Below are 18,425 nucleotides of genomic sequence, written 5' to 3'. Positions count from 1 at the left end.
CCCGTGTCGCGACACTCCTGTGCCGTGACCCCCCTGCTCCCGCGCCGCGGCGCCCCCGTATCGCGACATCCCCCGCCGCGCCCCGCTAGGGCTGCGAGGCCCCGGGCGGGGGAGCGGGGCCCGGCCGAGCGGCAGGAAGGGGCGGGCGGAGGCGGCCCCGGGCCATGGAGCCGCGCGGAGCCGGCTGAGCGGTGCGGAGCCGGGGGGCTCACGGGGCTGCGGTCAGGCGGGGGACGGGGGTCCTGGGGTCTGGGCCGCGGGGGCGGGGCAGGCTCGGGGCCGTTGGGGCGGGACCGCCGTGGGATGGGGCGCACCGGGGACCCCGCCGCCAGCCCGCCCTGCCCCCCCCCGCCGCGGGTCCGCCCCCGGCACCGGGGGAGCGCGGCGGGCTCTGACAGCCCCGTGCTGCCCTTCGGGAGCCTCCTCGGGGCTGGGGTCGCGGCGGGGGGGGCGGGGGGCGGAATCCTGGGGAGGCGAGCCTGTGGGGCCGGGCGTCCGTCCCGCTCTTCGGTCCGGCCGGCCGCAGGGTCCGGCAGGGGCTCCGGCAGGACCGGCCCGAGCTGCCGCTTTCCTCCGGCAGACACGGTGGCCCCGCGCTGCTGGGGCGGCTTCTGGCGCCTGAGCGGGGTTGGCGGCGCTGCCCAGCCTGCTGCCCTCGCCGGTACCCGGCCTCTGCCGCACTGTCCGCAGATCGGGGCTGCCCTGGAGCCGGCACGGCGGGTGAGGTGAGGCGAGGCGGGGACCGCCGGGCGCTGGCCAGGGCAGAACGGCGCAGCTCCCCGTTGGGGCTCGGCGCCCCTTGCCCCGGTGGAACCGGGAAGAGCTCGGGGCCGGGCGCGGCGGGACGAGGGCCTGAAGGAACACACCCGGCGTGATCCGGGCTGATTTAACCTGGGTCTGACCCCCTCGGCGGTCCGAGGGCAGCTGGGCGCGCCGGAAGGTCAAGGGGTGTGCGGCCGAGGCGGGTTCGGAGCCGGCAGGAGCCCTGAGCTGGCCGCGGGCCGCTGGGTTTGATGATCGGCGTGTCCTGGCTTGCCCGAGCCGATGAGCAGCCGCCTTACCGTGGTGCGAGGCGCCGGGCTTGCGAGGTCCCGGCCCTGCAGCCCGAGCCTTGCCCGGACGGTGCCGAGGGGCGGTGCTGGGTGCGGGACTGCGGAGTGAGGATGGTGCTGTGGGTGGCTGGAGAAGGGCCCGGCGAGCCGCAGCACCCTCCCCACGTCACCGCTGTCCTGGGCGGCAGCGCCGAGCGCGGCCCGGAACAGTCTGGATGGAGGTAGCCGGCTCACGTGCCCCTCCAAACAGACGGGTCTCGTGGTCCCCACACCATTGCTGCCTGCAGGCCGCTGCTCTGACTGCTCGCTGTTGTACGTGGGCCTCGGGCGTCCCACACCCCCAGGACGGCTCTTTTGGGCTGCCTGCCTTGGGCTGTGCAGGCCGTAATGCGGGTGTGAGGGGCTGCCTCTGCCCCGGTCCCCCTGCCTCCCCTGTGTGTGCAGCCCTGTGTGGGGCTGGACATTGCGGGAGGGTGGAAAATCCCTGTCAACCCTGTGCTTGTTGGCTTGTCCTCAGGTTCATCAAGATGTTGCAGGTGCCGCTGCCCCTGGATCGAGACGGGATCCTCTTCCGGCTCCGTTTCACCACGCTGGCCGTTGGGACTGTGCTTTGCCCGCTCTTTGGTTTCCTTTTCTGTGTGATCTGGTCACTGCTGTTCCATTTCCAGGAGACGACAGCAACTCACTGCGGGGTAAGTGACTCAGAATGTCCTCTGACATTGGGGCTGCTCAGCTGGGGTGGGTTGCAGGGTGGCAGGGATCCTCTCTTCGCCTGGGCTTTCCCACCAGACATGTTATGGGATCCTGAGCAAGCTGCTTTGTCGTATTCATGACGCCTCAGGACTGGCAACGGGAGGTTTTGGCTTTTTAAAAGGGGCCAGGGGAGGTCCACGCTGGTGAGGCTGTACCGAGCACGCTCGTGGGGACTGTGGTCAGGGATAAATCTGGTGAAGCTACAGATCAATATACTGTCTGGTACGAGGGTTGGCGCAGCTTTTAGGAGAGGACTCGCTGCCCTCAGGTCTGTAATTCCTCCGTGGAGTCACAAGCACGTGCCTGGGCAGCTCAGGTGGAGTGGGGCTACCAGGTGGCCTCTAGCCCAGCCCTCAGGTTCTACCTGAGGAACCAGCTCCTCCTCGGATGCCTCCAGAGCAGCCAACCTGGGGAAAGCGTCTCTGCAAGGCACTGTGGGTGCACGGGGCTGCCTGGGCTCCAGGCTGGACTGAGCAGGGCTGTGGAAGAGCGGCTTACCCAGTGTGTGGCTTGGGAGATGCCCAAGCTGTGAAACAGGTGATTGGGAGTTAACTTCTCCTGCTGCTAAGCTGCTCCCTGAACACCCTCTGCTGTTGCTGTCAGTTCTTCCCTTCAGAGTTTTTACTGAAAGAGTTGTCAGGGCCTGGCACAGGCTGCCCAGGGAGGGGCTGAGTCACCTTCCCTGGATGTGTTCAGAAAAAGGGGAGATGAGGTACTTGGGCATATGGTTTAGCTCAGGATGGGATTGGTTGGATTTGGTGAACTTCAAAGGTCTTTTCCACCTTGTGATTCTGTGTTGGGCTGACAAGACCTTGTGCCCTTCTCTCCTGGCCCAGACCCAGGGGCAGGGAACGCGTGGGGGAACGTGGCTGAGTAAAGGCGAGGAGTAAAGCTCGGGAGGAGCCTGAATGGGGCCCTGAGCTGGGCACCCTGCTGCCCGGGGACTGTCCCAGCAGGGCTGGAAGGCAGCGTGGATCTGGGGCATGAACCAGAGTTCCTCCCACCATCCATTCCCTGGCTTTTGTGAAGCCTCTGAAAGCTGGAATCAAAACTCCCTGGCCTGGGTGACTGTTCAGCAGGATCCTTTATTGCAGCGCTGTGCACACAGGGTATGGATCGCTCCTCCCAATGTGTGTGCCCATTAAAGCAAAATTTCTCTTATTTATACAGATTAACTCTACAGATTCATTATCATTTCTAGGAAAAGGCAGGGTTGTGCAAATTATTTCCAGGAAGTCATTTGCTTTAACTCCTCCCAGATAGAGCATGCTAAGTGACACTCAGGGGGTCTTCTGGTGTCTTCAGGGATGAAGGCTGGACGTCTTCCTCTCTCTCAGCGCCTCCTCTTTACAGTTTTCTCCATAGTCTCAAAAGCACGTTCCTGCCCAGACCATTAGGAACCCCTTTTTGCTGAAAACAAGGTGTACTCTGTCTCTGAATTGGCTGCTGGTCTCGTTAATTGTTACTTCCCTATCTTCACTTTACCTTCAAGGCTGTTCCACTGTTAGTGTGACATTTTGTACCTGCTCCAGTGAAACAGTTCACACGCTCACAGCCACGTTCTACTAAAATCCCAAACACACAAGTACTGTCTGTTCTCAAAACAGGCCAATTCTCCTTATATTAAAGCTATATTAATTAATTGTCTCTCAAGCTACATCACAGAATCATTTGAAATTGGAACAAATTTATGCAGCAAAAAAAGACACCCCCCCCACCAGTATTAGCATCAGGGAGGTACGCCAACGCTGCACAGTCCCTGTGCCCTTCCCCACGAGCTGCTGTCTCCCTCCCAGGTCCCTAACTACCTCCCCTCCATCAGCGCCGCGATCGGAGGCGAGACCCCGCAGCGCTACGTCTGGTGCCTCTGCATCGGCCTCCACTCGGCTCCCCGCTTCCTGGTGGCCGTGGCCTACTGGAACCACTACCAGAGCTGCCACTGCTCGCACCCTCGTTACCTGCGCTTGTGCCACTGCAACCTGCTGCTCAACCTGCTGGAAAACTTCGCCCTCCTCATCCTGACCTACGTGTCCTCGTCAGAAAACTATGGTAGGTGTCTCCTGGCGCGCGCCGCGCCAGCCGCCGAGCCCCGGGCTCTGTGCTTAGAATCACAGAATCACAGAATGGGCTGGGTTGGAAGGGACCCCAAGGATCACAGAGCTCCAACCCCCCTGCCACAGGCAGGGACACCAACCTCCAGGCCTGGAGCTACACAAGGCTGCCCAGGGCCCCAGCCAACCTGGCCTTGAACACCCCCAGGGATGGGGCATCCACCCCCTCTCTGGGCAGCCTGTTCCAGCCCCTCACCACTCTCTCTGTAAAAAACTTCCCCCTAATATCTAATCTAAACCTTCCCTCCTTTAGCTTTAGTCCATTCCCCCTTGTCCTACCATTATCTGCTCTTTTAAAAAGTCGAATCCCCTCCTGCCTATAAGCTCCCTTGGCTGCCAGGGCTTTGCATGCCTCTGCTGCTCCATGCCAGTGCTTTGGGAGGCGTCAGGTGGGAGGGAGGAAAGACGAAAAATAAAGAGGTTCTACTAAAATCAGTATTTACAGAGCAAAGTGAGGTCTGTAACATGCAAATAGCAGCCTTCTGCCCAGAATCCTGAGTTGCTGATTGTTGGCCAAGACCACGGGCTGAAGTTTTGGGTCGAGCCCAGGACTGGACCTCAGCGCTCGGTGCCCACTCGTGTGCCAGGCTGTGTCAGTGTGTCTCACCTCTCTACTGAGCTTTGGCCTTGGCTCTGAGCTGGCTTCCCAGCCGCACCTTGTTCCAGCTGCCTTTTAAACACCCTCTGACAACGCTGTTGGGGTGACATTTCCTGTGATGGCCTGAAAACCAAATCAGGATTTTTTTTTTAGGTTAAATCTGTGTGTGCAAAATGCAGTCATGACAGGCTGGGAGATGTTCTTCTGCCCGTGGTCTGGTCTGAGATGGGTTTAGGTGCCAGTGACGGTCCGCAGCGGCTGCGCGGGCCTGAGGTCTGGAGGAGGCACTGGGCAGTGACTTGCGAGGGCTCAGAGACCTGAGCCAGCAACGTGATGCTGTGTCAGCAGAAACAAACCCAATTCTGGGTCAGTTCAGCAGGAGAGTCGGGTGTCGGCTGCGCTCTGAGGGTGGCGATGATGGGCCTGGTGGAGGATGTGATTGTGCCCCCGGCCCGAGCACTGGTGGGGCTGCCCCTCGAGCGCTGGGGTCAGGGTTGGGCTCCTCACTCCCAGAAGGATGTGGAGGGGCTGCAGTGTGTCCAAAGAAGGGCAACGGAGTGGGGAAGGGGCTGGAGCACCAGGCTGATGGGAGCAGTTGAGGGACCTGGGGATTGGTCTGGAGAAGGCTGAGGGGAGCCCTGATGTCTCTCTGCAGCTCCCCAGAAGGAGGGGTACTGAGGAGGAGCTGTATCTTCTCCCAAGTAACCAGTGATGGGACGAGGGGAACCAGCCTCAAGTCAGGCTGGGGGAGGTTTGGGTGAGAGACTGGGGGAAATTCCTTCCCTGAAGGAGCGGTTGGGCATCGGACCAGGCTGCCCAGGCAGTGGGGGGTCCCCGTCCCTGGAGGGTTCAGACGTGGGGAGACATGGCACTTGGGGACGTGGGTCAGTGGTTATTGTGGTGTTGGGCTGGTGGTTGGACCTGATGGACGTCAAGGTCTGTTCCAGCCTTAATGATTCAATGGAGTCACAGAGTCTCACAAAGAGCCAGAGCTCCAAGAGAGAGTTGGAGCAGTGCTGGGAACAGGGTCCAACACAAGAGAGGTTGTCCCCTCATGGCAAGGGATGCATCTGGTTTTGTGCTGAGAGTATCTTCTACTTGCAGTGAGTGGGCAGATCCTCTCTTGAGTAGGTGCTTGCAGGGGGGACAGGGAGCCTGGGCAGACTCCCCAGTTCAGGACAGACAGGGAGCTGCTGGAAAGAGTCTGGGGAGGGTACGAGGATGAGGAGGGGCTGGAGCATCTCTGGTGGGAGGGAAGGCTGAGAGAGCTGGGCAAGAGAAGAGTGTGAGGGGATCCCATCAACACTGACCCGTATCTAAAGGGGGTGTCAGGGGCTGGACTCTCCTCAGGGTGCCCAGCAACAGGACAAGGGGTGATGGGCACAAACTGGAGCAGGGTAAGGTCCATCCCAACAGGAGGGAAAACTTCTTCCTTCTGTAGGTGCCTGAGCTCTGAGCCAGGCTGCCCAGAGAGGGTGGGGAGTCCCCTTCTCTGGGGAGATCCCAGCCCTGGGGTCCTGGATGGGATCCTGCGTGCCCTGCTCGCAGTGACCCTGCTCTGGCAGGGGATGGATGGATGGATGGATGGATGGATGGATGGATGGATGGATGGATGGATGGATGGATGGATGGATGGATGGATGGATGGATGTTGGGCCTTCTCCAGGACATGTGGTGGCTTCGGTGCTGCAGTGTGCTGAACAGAGTCCAGGGACGTCTCCAGCCTTCAGGATGAGGATGGAGACCTGCAACAGAGCCCGCTGACCTGACATCTAGGCGTGAACCTCCAGCCAATGGGGGTCTGTGGTCCCGGGGATGTTCCTGCCCAGCTTGCCCACCTCATCTCCTGCCAGCCCTCCCTGTTCCCACAGCAACTGTCACCGGAATGGCTCTGCCTGAGCTGCATTTCACAGCAGAGCAGCAGGGAGCTGAGGCTAACCCACTGCTCTCAGATTCCTTGTTACAGACTGATCTCAAGCTGGTGGGGAAGGTTTCAGACCGTAGCTGCCCTGCTGAGGATGAGCAGGGTCTCGGGGGAAATCATCTCAGCGGGATGTGGCTCACGTCTTCCCTTCTAACAGCTGCCTTTGCCATTGCTCCTCGCGTGGTTTCCCTTCCCCTGGCGTCGGGGCGGAAGCGGGGAAGGTCGTTTGCATTGGGGTGGTTGGGAATTGGGCCAGAGGTTCAGTTCCTGGAGAAGAGGCTGGGAAGCTCTTTTTAATATAACTACCTGGAGTTCATGGGCTTTGTGTGTGGCTTTGGGGGTTCGTGAGCTGCTCTGGCTTCAAGTTGTGTTTCCAGCCTGACCCTAAGTCCGTGCTGGCTGGGTGACATGGCTGCACTGCTGCTGGTGAGGCTGATAGCTGTTAATTGCCAGTAGGTAATACAGGAGGCTGGAGGACAGACCTTTCTGGATGTTGGACTGGCTCACTGTTCAAACCACCCTCGGTGCCTCAGTTTCCCTACCCCTGGATCAACGGTGGTGATGCTGAGCTGCTGGCGAGGGTGCCAGCAGCTTCCAGCAGTGTGAGGCAGTGGAGGCCCTCGCAACAGGTCCCAGAGCATGTAAACCCCCTCCTGGCACCTTTGGGATAGATTTCCCAGCAATGTGCTTTCCCCTCCAGTGCCAGGCTGACACGAGGCACACAGGAGCAAATCCATCATTAAATCCCCCTTCCCCTGCTCTGCGTGGGCATGGGGGGTACAGAGCCGTGCTGTGCCTGTCTCCTGCCAACACCCTGGTCCCTGGATGTTCGCGCAGCATCTCCCGCATACAGCAGTCCTCTGCCCTCACAAAGCCTGCCCCGCATTCCCCTGGTGCTGTTGGCTCAGCTCTAACAGGAAACCTGTTGTCTCGTTGATTCAGCAATCCACGAAAATGCCTTCATCGTCTTTATCACGTCGGCTCTGGGCCACATGCTCCTGACGTGCATCCTCTGGAGAATGACTAAGAAACACACAGTAAGTCCCGAGGTACAGAAACTTTCCTTTCTCCTCTCTGCGCAGTGCTGGGTGCTGGGGAGGGGACTGTGGGCTGTGGTGGGGGGCTTTGGCTGCCGCTCGCCATAGCTGGGCACTAAAGGAGTTAATGCCACCAAGTGAAACTGGGAAACAGGGTCACTGAAATTCATGGTTTCCCAAAGTGGGGAGGAATCTTTTCATTTCCTATTTGCTGGTTTTCACTTAGAGCTGATGTCTGAAACTGCCCCATTAGTGTCCCCTGGGTCGGGCTGGCCAAGCCCGTCTCCCTGCCCAAGATGCCCGTTTCCGAGCTGAAACTCTCTGTGCTGGGGAGCTGGGAACCTGCTGGTCCTGCAAACTGGGCAGAGCGGGTGGCGGGCAGCAGGTGCTGTGGTACCCCTTCCCCCAAGGGCTGCTGCACTGAGTGGGCTGGCTGTGGGGCTTCTCCCCTCCGAGGGGCCTGGTGGGCTCGGGACTCGCTAGTCATGCAAGTGGGGTCAGGCAGAAGATCCAGCCAGCAGCTTCTGGCTCTGTCTCCTGGACGCAGCTCTGGTGCCGCGCTGGTTTGTGGTGGGAAGGCGAGGCCGTGGGTACCGGCACAGCCACGGGCAGGCAGGGCTGGACATTTGGCTTTGCATGTGTGAAAGCTGCTTCTGCGTGCGTGTGCCTCTTGTGTGTGGCTTCGCCTGGGGCTCTGGGCTCCCTGGGCACCCCTGTCCTGACCTTTCCTCCCTGGACACACGTCTCACCCAGCTGACCCCCAGTCCAACCCAACCCAGAGTCCCCAGTATGAGATGGGGCAGGGTTCCCAGGGCTCCCTGGACTGTGTTGCCTCAGGAAGGTGATTGCTTCACAGAGCAGAGACCTTCAGGGGATGCGGTCAGAGGTGTGTGCCCTGATCCCAGGGCCGTGGCAGGGCTGGCAGTGAGCCTCTCCGAAGGCACGGTGCCTTTGCAGTCTGTAGCATGGCAGCACAGCCCCGAGTTCCGTGTGCAGTGTGTAGGCACAGCGCTGCTCTCAGCTCCTGGGAGCCCAGGGCTGGGCTGGGGCTGGGAGCTGGGCACGGCGGCTGTTCTCTGAGCTGGTTGCAGTGTGCGATGGGCTGTGGGCAGAGCACTGGGGTGACGCGCCCCTGACCCATCGGAGCCGGAGGATCAGGTCGGGGCAGAGAGCAGCCTGACACTAAGTGTCTGGCTCTTCTCTGGGTGGGTTTCCCCAGGTTCATGTTGGGGGACACCGTGAACATGGTCCTGCCAGCGGTGTTTTGTCCTGGTGTGCCCTGCTGCCGTCGGGCAGCACTTCTACCTGCCAGTTGCCCTCCTCTGCTATGCCACGTTCCTTACCCACGCCAGGGAGCTGAGCAAAGGGGGCAGGAGTGGCTGGAGGGGGTGGCATGGCCATCCCAAGCCCATCCCGTGTGCCTGCGCACCTGCAGCTGGTCTATGCAGCTGCTGTGGGGTGGTGGCCTTGCTAGGGCTCTGCTGGGGGAGCAGCCTGTGCCCACAGCTCCTCTGGCTTGGTGACGCTGGTGGCTGTCACCTGGGCCCTTGTGTGCCCACTGGCTCTGGAGCAGCCTGTGCATCTCCTGCTCCGGCACTGCTGGGAGGCTTGCTTTGGGTGTGGGGTGAGGGGCGCATCGAACCTGCCCCCATCCCTCAGGACTCTCTTGGGTTGGGGGCTGCTGTCAAGCTGCCACGTCTCCAGCCGTGTGCTGCAGTGGCAAGGTGGCAGCTTGTCCTAGTTACCATCTCCTGGGTGCTGCAGGGCTTGGGCTGTGCTGCTGTGCTCCTGTGTCCTGGCACACCATACCCCAGCCCAGCAGAGGAGCGTTTGCTCCCCCCGCCTCCTGTCTGGACACGCTGACCACCGCACATCCCTGGGTGGTGGTGCAGAGGGCACTGCGATGCCCTGGCTGAAGGTGCCACCACCACCCAGCATGGAGCCACCACCCAGCCTAGCTTCCTCCTCCCACCTTGTAAAGGCCCCGCTGATGGCAGGGAGCTGTCTGCAGGGGGACGTGGTGTCCCCCCAAAGCTGTGTGTCTCCCCACGGAGAGAGGACCCGACTGGGACCTGGAGCTGGGACTTGCCCATCCCTGCCCAGGAGCACGATGTCCCCTGCACCAGGTCGCTGCTGGGCCCCGTGTCAGCAGATGGAGCTGTCGCCCGAGGAGCGAGCGAGGGTGGCGGGCGACTTCCTGCCAGAAGGAAAGGGCCGTGCTGTGGCGGGGCGGCTGTGGGGCCGCGTGTGCCTGACCCAGGCGGGCCGAGGGCTCGCCGGGCGTGCAGCCATGGGCACCAGCCCTGGGTGCATCCAGCACCCCTGGTCATCACCATCTGCTCGTCTGTCGTGTCACTCTGCTGGTGTCCCCCCGATGCTCAGCTCTGGCTGTGAATGGCTCCCACGGGGCTGGGCAGGGGCTCCTGGGGCTTATCCCACCGTTGGCACTCAGCTTCCTGGGGGGCTCTGGGCTCCTGCACCGTGCAGGGGCTCGGCTCAGAGTGGGGGGGGGGTGGTGGGGCTGCACGAGGCCACGGCGAGCGTGGTGCTTCTGCCACATCCTCCTCGCCCCGAGCCGAGCCCATGGCTGGTGGGAACTGCTGCCTCAGCAGGAGCGGGGGAATTCGGGCAGTGCCTGCTGAGCTGGCTGGGCCAAAGGCTTTAGTGGGGTCTCAGTGAGCCCTTCTGCAGGTCACGGCATCTCAGCCCCCAATTCTGGCTCCATTTATGTCATTTGTGGCAGCTTTTCATTTGCCCTTGCTGCCCCCAGCCCTGGAGCCAGCGGTGGCAGGAGGGGATGGGCAAAGGGGGATGACTCTCTTCCCATGGTCCTCCCCCCTCTTTAGCAGGAGGTACCAGAGTGGAGGAACCCGCTGATGGTCCCCAGAGGGATTTAGGTTCTCCAGGGCCAAACCCACGACTTTTTTCAGAACAGACTCTGTGAGAGGGGCTGGAAGGCTTGGTCCATCCTTCCTCCTGCTCGGTCTGGAGTGGGGAGCAGGGAGTCCATGCACAGCCCTCGCAGGGAGCCGAGCTGGGGCTGGGGAGGGAGGATGGGGCCAGCAGAGCCCCTCTCAAGCCCCGTGTCCCTCCCCGGGGCTGGAGGGGGCAAAGCTCCCCAGGTTTGCTGGAGTTGTCAGCGTTTCAGCGTGTGAGTGACAGGAATTGGTCTTGCAAAAGCCTTGCGTTTGTGTTGCAACTGCTTTCCTGCAAGGGCAGGAAGGTGCTGAGGAACTTGTTTGTAATGGGGAAGTACAGGCGGTTTCCAGTTGCAAGGTGGCAAATTGTGCGAGAAAGGAAAATAAAGCTCTGCAGGAGGGAAGGAAGGAGAAAGGCAGCTGGGAGGAGGAGGGGAAGGGGCAAAGCAGAAGAAGCCTCAGGGGAAAAGGGAAATGGAGCTGGAGAGCCTCCCACTGCGGCCCCATCGTAGCCGACTGGAGGCAGCACACCGGGTTCTTGGTGCTCTGGGGTGGCGTTGCCGGCCCTGGCTGGCATCTCCGCACTGGTTCTCTGTGCCTGGCCGGCTGCACACCCTCTAAAACCCTCCACCACAGCTGCCTCTGCCGCGGCGGAGCTGGGGAGCGGTGCAGCAGAGCGAAGCAGTTTCACTTCTTGTTTGCAAACATCTCCCCCTGGCCCGGCGGCTGCTGGTGCCTTTGGCCAGGGTACGTGTGTGTCTGCGTGCGGCCCATGCCGGGCTGGCTGCGCCAGGCCCATCGGCAGAGCAGGTCCCGGGTGCTGCCGTGCTGCTGGCGCCGGGGAGGGGCCGCTCGGGTCTAACCCCATCTGTGTGCGCATGGGGGGTGACACCCTGCTCACTCCGCTGCCGTGCCTGTCCCCCTCGGCGCTGGTTAAGCCGTTTCTGGTCTGGAGCAGCACAGCTGAGCTGAGTTTCCAGCTGCTGCTGGAGCTCTGCTGGCACTGCAAGCAGACAGTGAACACACGGTTTCAGCCCGACTCCTCGGTCGCACTGTTGCCTAGCCAGTGGTCTGGTGAGAGCAGCCCATGGGGTGGTGGTGGTAGCTCACACAAGCCCTCTATAACTGTCACAGAATCACACAATGTTGGAAAAGACCTTTGAAGATCAAGTCCAACCATTCCCATCCTGAGCTAAACCAGACCCCTAAGTACCTCATCTCCCCTTTTTTTGAACACATTCAGGGAAGGTGACTCTGTCCCTCCCTGGGCAGCGTGTTCTTGGTGCAAAGCTCTTGGTGCTGGGGCAGTTTGTCTTTGGGTGCATGGCAGGGCAGCCAGGAATACTCAAAGGGAGCGGGGCCCCGTGTGCGGCACATCACCTCAAGGGTGCTGCCATCCTATGGGAAGGGATGGCTCCGTGACCAGCCCTGGTGCTCGAGCTGCCCCAGGAGAGCAAAGCTATTGCACTGTGAATTAATGTCAATCCACTGTCCCTTTGCCTGTCCCCACTGAGAACTGGGCTGGGAATTCTGCAGGGTCCCTCTTCTTGTTCCTCTCTGGAGGTGGTGGAAGAAACATGAGGCTCAATGCCTCCTTGCTGGTGTTTCCTACCTGCAGCCAGCCATCCGCCAGCCCTTGGAGCCCAGGTTTAGCGGGTTGGGGGCTCCCCCAGGACAGGGGATGGAGATGCCAGGTGCCTTCTGCAGGCTTGGAGCTGTGTCCCAGGCCAGGGCTGCCATCTCTCCTTGCCAGGCTGCCTTTGTGCAGCCTGTCCCTTCTCTTCACCTCCATCACCTGGCCTTCTGCTCCTGACTCACCTTTGTGTGCAGGGAGAACGTGCCTCAGCTCAGAGCCTGCCAGCTGCCACACCGAATATAATTTGCCTGTGGTTTTCTGGGCCAGGCGTGTATCCAGCGCCGGGGGGCTGTGAGACTGGGGTGGTTTGCAGGAACCCTGGCTGCCCAGGTCCAGCTTGCCAGGAGGAAGTTGCAATGCTGGGGTTGGCGCCGCGTGTTGCCAGCTGCAACTGTGGCAGCCCCAGCAAGGGCCTCTGGGAGCCCGAAGCCAGCTGAGCTTGGAGCATCCCATCCCCAGGTGGCTGATGCCTGTTGCCTGTGCCAGGCATGTGAGTGCCCTGCCCCAGCATCACCCTGCCCCGGCATCCCCTGCCCTGGCATCCCCCTGCCCTGGCATCCCCTGCCCTGGCATCCCCCCGCCCCAGCGTCCCCCCGCCCCAGCGTCCCCCTGCCCCAGCATCCCCCTGCCCCGGCGTCCCCCTGCCCCGGCGTCCCCCTGCCTGGCCCTGCAGGGGAGCAGGGTCTGTACTGCCCAGCGCTGGGTCAGGCTTAGCATCAGGTTTAGGGTCAGGCTTAGGGTGAGGGTTCTTCCTTCCCTGGGAGGAAGGCGTGCATGGCTCCCCCTCTGGGTCTGCCCGGCTGTAAACCATCCTCCCTGCTTCGCTGTGTGTCCTGAGCGTTTCACGGCCACTCATCCCACGTCCTTGGGATCTTCTCTTTCCTCACTGGGAGCTGGAGGCTGCAGGGCATTAATCTGAGGGTCTCCTGCCCACACTGCCCCTCCTCCTGCCACAGGACCCCTCTGGGTGTCCCGGTAGGGGTGACCACCCTGACCTCACTCTGCAGCACCTTGTGCTGCCCTCTGCTTCTCCCCAGGCTGGCCCAGCCTGAGCCAGGATTAGTGAGGTTGATTAGGCGCTAATCCCTCATGCCAGGGCATGTCAGGCTCAACCCGGTGCCCCGGGATTACGCCTTTGGGGTGCTCTGTGCCAGGGCCCTCCCTGCGTGCCCCCTGGGCAGATGCTGCGTCGGTGGGTTGAGGTTTCTCAGTGGCCACTGTCTTGGAGTCTGGCGCCGTGTGCTGCTCCTCAGGGAAGGTCCCTGCAGCAGCGTGGGCAGGACGCCCAGCCGCAGCGGGGAGGAACACGGGGACCGCAGGGGAGGTGTGGGTGCTGGAGCATTACGCCCTGGTGTGGGAGGAGAAGGAGGCAGGAGCCGTCCTGCCTGCACTTCAGGCAGCATGGTGGGAGCTCTGGTAGCTGCTGGTGCCCGATGGAGATGAGCTGCCTGTCTGCTCGCCCGCGTGGACCCAGGCAGTGCCGGGCGCTGTTGGTGCTGCCCACAGCTCCAGCTTTGCTGGGGTTCCCCCTCACGGTGCTCCCTGGAGATGTCCCGGGAGGTTGGACTGCCTTTGGTCACGGGGAGCCCCTTGCAAGGAATTGGGGGGTGCCTTAAATCCCCACAAGCAGCAGCCTCAGGCAAGGCAAGGATTCGGGGCTGGTGCCGCTCGGCGCAGTGAGTTGCTGTGTGGTGCAGTGCAGTGGCGTGGCACGGCGCGGCTCGGAGCACATCGCAGTGCCACGTGCTGCAGCGCGGTGTCCCGGGGTGCAGCGTGATGAGCACCACGAGGTGTGGGATGATGCAGGGCAGCACCACGCAGTGCCATTGGGCGTGGTGAGGCGCCGTGCGGCGCGGTGCAGGGAGCTGCCGCTCACCTTGCTGCCAGGAGCGGGACGCTGCTGCCGCTTCGTAGCGCAGCCGTTTCCGCCACCACAGGACCTGGATGAAAACAAGGCTGTTTTGTGGCCCGCTCTTCCGGTGTGAAACTTTACATAACGCCTCAGCCCCGCCGCTCATTGTTACTGAGCCCCTGCCCCACCCCGCGCCACCAGCCCTGCACCCTCACGGCTCAGCGCGCACGGGGCTGCCCGCTCCAGAGGGACCCTCGTCAGCCTGGGCACCTGCCCAGACCCCGTGGGGTGGAGGAGATGGCGGTGTCCCCGGATGGTGAAGATGCCTATGAGACTGTCCTTCCTCTCTGGGTTTTCCTCCCTGCCGTAACCTGCTTGCGCTCATGGGGCGGCTGGCTGCGCCTGCTGGCGTGCTTTCCGGGGGGTAATGGAAAGTGTGATGTGGTGGTTTAAATTTTCCTTATTCTCAGCAGTCCCTGAAAATGGAGTTTTTATCTCACGTTGAAACATCAGACAAGGGGGAAATTCCCCTCCCACCAGAAACGGGAATAACGGCTCGTGTCTGGGCCGTCCGTGGCATCCCCAGGCCCCCCGGATGGGGCTGGCCGCCCCCGGGCTCGGCACGCTGCCAGCCCAGCACTGGCATGGAGTCAGTGGGGTTTCCCCTGCCACCCCCCTTGGTGTTTGGCCGCAGTTTGGGGTTCCTCTGCCGCAGGTCTCCCTTCTCACCCCAGGGCTTCAGATCTCTCTCTCCACAGTGCTCTAAGCAATGGGAGAAAGAGAAGAAGGGGGCTGGAGGCAGTGCCCGCCGCAGCCCAGCTGTGCATGGCTGGGGGGCCACTGGGAGCAGCCCTGGGCTCCAGTCCCACCCATAGCTCTGTCAGGGGTGGTGCTGGCGGCAGGATGGGGCCCCTCCAGTGCCAGGGCGGCTTGCACGATGTCACCAGCACGGCGCCTGCCCCAGCTGCCAGCCCTTCATGTGGTTTCCTCCTCCCCGGTGCAGTTGTGAGCGAGGGGGTGCAGCCGCCTGCACACCCCAGTGAGTTCCCCGTGCCAGGGCGGTTGGGCAGCGCCCGAGGGAGCCGGGGCCACCTGCAGCTGCCCCATCCACAGCCAGAGGATCTACTGTCTGGTAGAGCCGTTGGCCTGTCCTGGGGGAGCGGCAAAGGCCCCGTGTGCGTCCCGGCACTGCTGCGGCCAGTTGGGTGCTCCTGCCTCTGGCCTCGCCCATGTTTGTTGGTGTCAGATGGTGCTGGAGGGTCTCATGGCTCCTGTCGCCCCTCACTCGCTCATGGCAGCGAGTCCCAGGGGGAGAAAAGCCAGGTGGGAGCTGGTGGCATGATGCAGCCCCCATGGCAGCCTGCCCTCGGGCAGCAGCTCTGGTGCTCTCCATGTAGGAAAGATCCCCTGCCCAAAGCAGCTGCTGTGGCCTGCGGTCCTCACCCAGGTGGCTCTGCAGAGGGGCTGCCTGTGCTCCTGGGGCTGCAGTGGGGCCAAGACAAAGCTTCCCCAGGGAGGGGGATGACTACCTCAGCATAGCCAGTGTCTGTGGGGGTGAGGGCTGAGTCCCTTGCCGTGCGGGAGGGATGGGGCTGTGACACAACTCTCGGCCTCTTCCAGGAGCGCAAGTCATACAAGTGGAAGCAGCTGCTCTTCTTCTTCACCTTCATCACATTTGCATTTGCCGTGTGTGTCTACTTCCACCACAACTGGTACTGCAGCCCCGGAGGTAAGGGGGCCGGGCTGCCATCCCCCTGCAGCTCAGCTGTGCTGGGGCTGGACGTGCCTGGGGAAGGGGCTGGGGTGGCACCTTGTCTGCCCAATCACAGCCTGAGGCCAGGACATCCCCCCAGGGGGGACGATGCCTGGCCGCTCTCCTGCCTGGGTCCAAGCAGGGGACGAGCCCCGGGCGAGCCCCCGGCCCTGATGCAGCTGCAGGTTCCCTTCCCTGCTGTGTTTCCTCCACCAGTGTACACCATCTTCGCCTTCCTGGAGTACCTGGTTGTCCTCTCCAACATGGCCTTCCACATGACTGCCTTCTGGGACTTCGGCAACAAGGAGCTGGTGGTGAGCTCGCTGCTGGAGGACAAGCACTTCTAGCCGGCCCCGTGCCGCTGCGTGCCACGTGCCGCCCCGGTGTCCCGCACGTCTCCGTGGGAGGTCCCTGCCAGCGCCTGGAGCTCTCTTTCAGGGGAGCTGGGGGCTCTTGCTGGGGACCCTGGGGGCCAGTTCCCCTGCCCTGGCTCCCTGACAGCCACCCAGGGTGGGCAGGGACCTGCTGCCTGTTTCTTTGGAGGATGCTCTGGGCAGGGCAGAGTTCTGCTCCCAGGGCTGGGGCATGGAGGGGGCAGCCCTGCCCTGCCCCAGCTTTGCCTGGGTGGGCACATGGTTCCTCCTCCAGGCTGGGGGTCCTTGGCCATGGCCTTCGGGAAGGGCTGGCAGCCTTTAGAGCCTCAGAAGAAGGAGCACTTGGTTCTCCCTCATCTCTCTGTTGCACCCCCAAGGCAGAGCAGAGGCAGCCGTGGCTGCTCAGGGAGACTTTGCCGCAGGGCTGGGGCGAGGGCCAGGCTCCTTGTGAGCACCAGCGCCGCGGGCTGGCCCCCGGCACTGCGCTCCCACCCGGGGCAGGGTCCCGGCACGGCCACGCCTGCGCTGCCGGGAGGGGAGCGTCTTTGGAGGTGCTGGCCCTGCGCAGCCTGCGCAGGAGCAAGGCAGGAGAGGACCCTGCTCCGCCTCTCCCAGAGCCCCCTCCAGCGAGCGATGCTGCACTTCAGTTCCAGCCCAGTTTGGGGAGGAAGAGCCAGTGGGATGGTGCTGGAGGTCCCTGATCTGATGTCTGTGTCTGCACGGCTTCTTCCTCACCATCAGGCTTGAGCTGGGAGCTACTGGGGTTTAGTGGTACTGCCCTGGGAGGAAGGTGCTGGTGGTGACTCCCCAGCTGTGGGCTCTGGCTGCTGGGGCAGTGTTGCAGTTGCGGGGGGGACAGAGCTGGGTGCTGGCAGCGTCCCCAGGCTCCTCCTGGTGCACAGTGCTGTTGGGGGGTGCTGCTGCTCAGCGCTGGAGGGGCTGTGGCTCCCGAGGGCTTGGTCACATCCTGCACCAGGCAGCACGGCACAGGGCTTGTTCCCTGAGGCTCTGGGGGCCAAGGGTGGTGGGCAGGACAGGGCTGAGGCCGTTGGCACCAGGAGCTCTGGATTTGGGAAGCTCTGGGCTCACTCTGTGCCACGCTGGGCTGTGAAGGGCCGACGGAGGTCCCTGCTGCTGCCCTTCCACCGCCACGCTGGGACATCCCAGCCGCGCCCCTGCAGTGCTGGTTCCAGAACGCAGCCCCCTGGCCAAGCCGGGCCGGGCTGCCTTGGAGCCGCTCCGTCCGTGAGTGGCCCCGCCTGTGACATCCCCGCTGCGCCGGGCTCCATCCATCCATCCATCCATCCATCCATCCATCCATCCATCCCTGCCTGCATGTGTGTGGTGTGCTGTCCGCCGGCAGCGGCTGCGCCTTGGGGTTGAGGCTGAAATAAAGCACTGAGTATTTTTGTGAGCTCTCCGCGAACTCTGTGGTGCTCCCACCCAGCTCGGCCAGTGCACAGCGCCCGCCCCATCCCTTCCCAGCGCCCGGGCTGGGATGCGGGACGTGGAGCCTGAGTGCTGGGGTGTGGGCTGTGGATCCCTGGGGCTGGGGTGCAGGATGTGGGCCCTGGGAGGGGGACATGAGTCCTGGGGTGCTGGGTGCAGGATGTGGACCGCGCCTGCTGGGTGAAGCCGGGGCGGGCTCGGGGGGCCGGAGGGAGCCGGAGGTGCCGCTCCCGGGCTGGGCCCGCCCCACAGCTGGCGGCTCCGCTCCCCGCCCAGCCCCGGGGGCCGCTGACTCGCTGCGGCGCCGGGGCCAGCGCAGCCCCGGGCCGGGCGGGTACGGGGCGAGGGGGCCGCCTGGGGCCGCGGCTTCTCCCTGCCCCGTGCTGGGGAGTCCCGCGGGCCCTGACCTCACAGCCCCGGGCCGGGGAGCGGCTGGGAGGGGACCAGCCGTGAGCTCATGGCGCTGCTCGGGGCCGGGCCGCATCCCGCTGCCTCCTGTCGCGTCCTGCCCCGGGTCCCCGCTCGCCCCCGCACCCCGCCGGGTGGCACCTCGCCCCGCGGGGGCCGCAGCCCCTGCCCGCACGCTGCCGGCCCGGGAACGGGGGTCTTCGTCGGTGCCCTGGCAAGAGACCGCCGGCGCCGGGGACATCCCTGCCGTGGCACCCTGGGCATCTCCCCAGCCAGGGAGGGGTCCCGGCGCCGCCCAGCTCTGCCCCGCGCAGCCCACACCGGGCACCCCCTTTTGCTGCCAGCGCTGCCCCCGGGAGCTCGAGGGGTGGCACAGCCCCTCAGGGCCCTTTGGGCCCTGGCCCCAGAGGAGGGACTCCCCAGCGCAGCCCCCCGGACAGTGGCGGGGACGAAGGTCGGATCCTGCTGTAGCGGGAGCTGGATAGAGCCCTCACGGGACCGGAGCAGGACGTGGCCGTGGGGATCCCCGGCGGAGGGAGCGGGATTTGGGGCAGCCAGGA

General features: G+C 63.4%; 1 protein-coding gene across 2 annotated transcripts; it reads left to right on the top strand.

Annotated features, from left to right (window-relative positions):
- The first annotated feature begins 87 nt into the window (after positions 1-87).
- Positions 88-17,422, top strand: PGAP2 (post-GPI attachment to proteins 2). 2 transcript variants are annotated; one of them, XM_084270302.1, is made up of 6 exons: positions 88-191; positions 1,570-1,744; positions 3,602-3,854; positions 7,381-7,487; positions 15,502-15,610; positions 15,851-17,422. In XM_084270302.1, the coding sequence occupies exons 2-6, from the start codon at positions 1,580-1,582 to the stop codon at positions 15,979-15,981; spliced, it is 765 nt and encodes a 254-aa protein (XP_084126428.1). In that variant the 5' UTR covers positions 88-191; positions 1,570-1,579; the 3' UTR covers positions 15,982-17,422. The 2 variants fall into 2 exon arrangements, with proteins under 2 accessions (XP_084126428.1, XP_084126427.1); XM_084270301.1 differs by lacking the exon at positions 88-191 and adding an exon at positions 715-725.
- The last annotated feature ends 1,003 nt before the right edge of the window (positions 17,423-18,425 follow it).

Source organism: Gallinula chloropus (assembly GCF_964237585.1).
Source record: "Gallinula chloropus genome assembly, chromosome: 1".
Lineage (NCBI taxonomy): Eukaryota > Metazoa > Chordata > Aves > Gruiformes > Rallidae > Gallinula > Gallinula chloropus.
This window is presented reverse-complemented; position numbering and strand designations above follow the sequence as displayed.